Here is a 3,598-nt window from a genome sequence, read left to right on the forward strand (position 1 = left end):
AATAGCGGCTCGAGATTTCGCAGGGGTGACAGAGTGCGCAGCGGTGGTACATTGATCCTCGCACAGGAGCAAGACCGAGTTGGGGGAGGGTTCGCCAGAAATCAAGCGTTTAGTGGAGAACTGTCACAGGTGAACCTCTGGGACCGCGTGCTGTCTCCAGCTGAAGTAGGGGCGGACTGGTCGGCGTTCTGTAATCACCATGGCAACGTCATTGACTGGGCAACCGCTAACATCCAAGTTGTGGGTCAGGCCGTCAGTGATCAGTATCGTTGTCCAGCCACCCCGACACCCGGCTCCGGTGAGTTTCTACATACAACTGTTGTTTGACATAGTCTTTGTAAGCAGACGTAAATCTGCCGGCAAACTCATCCGGCAAATCATTCAACCTATTTGATAAATTCCCCTTTTTTTGCACCCCAAAAACTCTCGTGGGGGGCAGTCTCCCCTTTAATAAGTGAGTTGGCTGAGCTGGTTTGACAAATACCCTTTGTTTAGATGTTATGAGTCATGAAGTCAGGTCAATCTGTCACTCAGCCGACAAAAATTTTAAGAGACATTTCCATATTGCCAGATGGCGCTGACCAATTAAAGGCTACATTTTGATGTAACCATCGGTTATTATAATATAATCTTCATCACTTTTTGCAATGTTCATTGATTTCATGATTAATGTAACTATTTTATTACAGAGTGTTGTTGTAATCATTAGTAAGAAACTTTTTGATATAGATAAATGGATTTAGTACTGATAGGAAGCAAACACAATCGAAATCAGTGTAGAGAAATTCTGTTCATAACACTACTAATGTAAACGTGTTGGGTTTGAATTACGTTAGATCGGATATGGCTTTGGAAATGCAAACCCACTCCTTTCTGACAGTAATGTTACCTTTGACCTACTACTACATGTGCACTAGTTTCCATGAAGCCACGTGTGAGACGTACGGAGGTCAGTATTCCTGAACAAGGCAAAATGACCGGTCAAAGTTTGGTGAGTGGGTTACTCACTATACAGGTAAATGAAAAGTCCCAACTTTTTGACAATGTTGCCGTTCCATCCCCACCAGGTGACCAGAAGAGAACAACCTTCCCCTCTCCGCGCAGCACCAGTAACTACGTCAGGCTGATGACGTCATTGTCTCAGGACTTACGGAGTTTTACTCTATGTCTGCACATGCGCACTGACATGAGCTCCAGCAGCGACGCAGCTTTGGTCAGCTACGCTGTGACGCAACAGGCCAACGAGCTACTCGTCTTCAATAAGGGAGGGCGCGGTTTGAAGGTACGTGCACAGTTCTGTTTGATAGCTTCCAGTTCTGGTAAAACCAGTCACTGATTTATTACTTTTACCTGCCAGATAAGCATTATACGAGTTTTCTTTTTAGTATTCTATCACTACACCGATGTGATAGTCTTGTTGTACGCATGATTGTCTCAAGTAGTAGGTGCCGCATGTCCTCAACAGCAAATGAAACTTCCCATGTCATAATTAAGATATCTATCTTTTCAGTTGTTTATACAAGGCCAGGAAGTTGTCCTGGGTCCCTTGCCGGTGTGGGACGGCGCGCGGCACGCCTTATGTGTTACCTGGCGCAGCAGTGATGGCGCTTGGCAGGTCTTCGCTGACGGTGTGCTGAAGATAGCGGCTCGGGGTTTTGCAGGGGTGACAGAGTGCGCAGCGGTGGTACATTGATCCTCGCACAGGAGCAAGACCGAGTTGGGGGAGGTTCGACAGAAATCAAGCGTTCAGCGGAGAACTGTCCCAGGTGAACCTCTGGGACCGCGTGCTGTCTCCAGCTGAAGTAGGGGCGGACTGGTCGGCGTTCTGTAATCACCATGGCAACGTCATTGACTGGGCAACCGCTAACATCCAAATTGTGGGTCAGGCCGTCAGTGGTCAGTATCGTTGTCCAGCCACCCCGACACCCGGCTCCGGTGAGTTTCTACATGCAACTGTTGTTTGACATAGTCTTTGTAAGCAGACGTAAATCTGCCGGAAAACTCATCCAGCAAATCATTCAACCTATTTGATAAATTCCCTTTTTTCTGCACCCCAAAAACTCTCGTGGGGACCAGTCTCCCCTTTAATAAGTGAGTTGGCTGAGCTGGTTTCACAAATACCCTTTGTTTAGATGTTATGAGTCATGAAGTCAGGTCAATCTGTCACTCAGCCGACAAAAATTTTAAGAGACATTTCCATATTGCCAGATGGCGCTGACCAATTAAAGGCTCCATTTTGATGTAACCATCGGTCATTATAATATAATCTTCATCACTTTTTGCAATGTTGCCATTGATTTCATGATTAATGTAACTATTTTATGACATTGTGTTGCTGTAATCATTAGTAAGAAACTTTTTGATATGGATAAATGGATTTAGTAATGATAGGAAGCAAACACAATCGAAATCAGTGTAGAGAAATTCTGTTCATAACACTACTAATGTAAACGTGTTGGGTTTGAATTACGTTAGATCGGATATGGCTTTGGAAATGCAAACCAACTCCTTTCTGACAGTAATGTTACCTTTGACCTACTACTACATGTGCACTTGTTTCCATGAAGCCACGTGTGAGACGTACGGAGGTCAGTATTCCTGAACAAGGAAAAATGACCGGTCAAAGTTTGGTGAGTGGGTTACTCAATATACAGGTAAATGAAAAAGTCCCAACTTTTAACAATGTTGCCGTTCCATCCCCACCAGGTGACCAGAAGAGAACAACCTTCCCCTCTCCGCGCAGCACCAGTAACTACGTCAGGCTGACGACGTCATTGTCTCAGGACTTACGGAGTTTTTACTCTATGTCTGCACATGCGCACCGACATGAGCTCCAGCAGTGACGCAGCTTTGGTCAGCTACGCTGTGACGCAACAGGCCAACGAGCTACTCGTCTTCAATAGGGGATATAGAGGGCGCGGTTTTAAGGTACGTGTACAATTCTGTTTGATAGCTTCCAGTTCTGGTGGCATAACCCGCCACTAATTTAATGCTTTTATCTGCCAGATAAGCATTAGACAAGTTTTCTTTTGGTATTCATCACACACCAATGTGATAGTCTCGTTGACGCATTATTGTCTCAAGTAGTAGGTGCCGCATGTCCTCAACAGCAAATGAAACTTCCCATGTCATAATTAAGATATCTATGTTTTCAGTTGTTTATACAAGGCCAGGAAGTTGTCCTGGGTCCCTTGCCGGTGTGGGACGGCGCGCGGCACGCCTTATGTGTTACCTGGCGCAGCAGTGATGGCGCTTGGCAGGTCTTCGCTGACGGTGTGCTGAAGAATAGCGGCTCGGGATTTTGCAGGGGTGACAGAGTGCGCAGCGGTGGTACATTGATCCTCGCACAGGAGCAAGACCGAGTTGGGGGAGGGTTCGACAGAAATCAAGCGTTCAGCGGAGAACTGTCACAGGTGAACCTCTGGTACCGCGTGCTGTCTCCAGCTGAAGTAGGGGCGGACTGGTCGGCGTTCTGTAATCACCATGGCAACGTCATTGACTGGGCAACCGCTAACATCCAAATTGTGGGTCAGGCCGTCAGTGGTCAGTATCGTTGTCCAGCCACCCCGACACCCCGGCTCCGGTGAGTTTCTACATG

General features: G+C 46.7%; 1 protein-coding gene across 1 annotated transcript in view; it reads left to right on the forward strand.

Moving 5' to 3' along the window:
* LOC109463095 overlaps positions 1-3,598 on the forward strand; it is a 20,450-nt gene that overhangs the window by 9,224 nt on the left and 7,628 nt on the right. Inside the window, exons 7-11 of the mRNA XM_019759806.1 lie at positions 161-298; positions 1,068-1,282; positions 1,767-1,896; positions 2,707-2,756; positions 3,156-3,543. Of these exons, the coding sequence (XP_019615365.1) occupies positions 161-298; positions 1,068-1,282; positions 1,767-1,896; positions 2,707-2,756; positions 3,156-3,543 (921 nt within the window). The remainder of the gene's footprint in view (positions 1-160; positions 299-1,067; positions 1,283-1,766; positions 1,897-2,706; positions 2,757-3,155; positions 3,544-3,598) is intronic.

Source organism: Branchiostoma belcheri, unplaced genomic scaffold (assembly GCF_001625305.1).
Source record: "Branchiostoma belcheri isolate BF01 breed outbred unplaced genomic scaffold, Haploidv18h27 scaffold122, whole genome shotgun sequence".
Taxonomy (NCBI): Eukaryota; Metazoa; Chordata; class Leptocardii; order Amphioxiformes; family Branchiostomatidae; genus Branchiostoma; species Branchiostoma belcheri.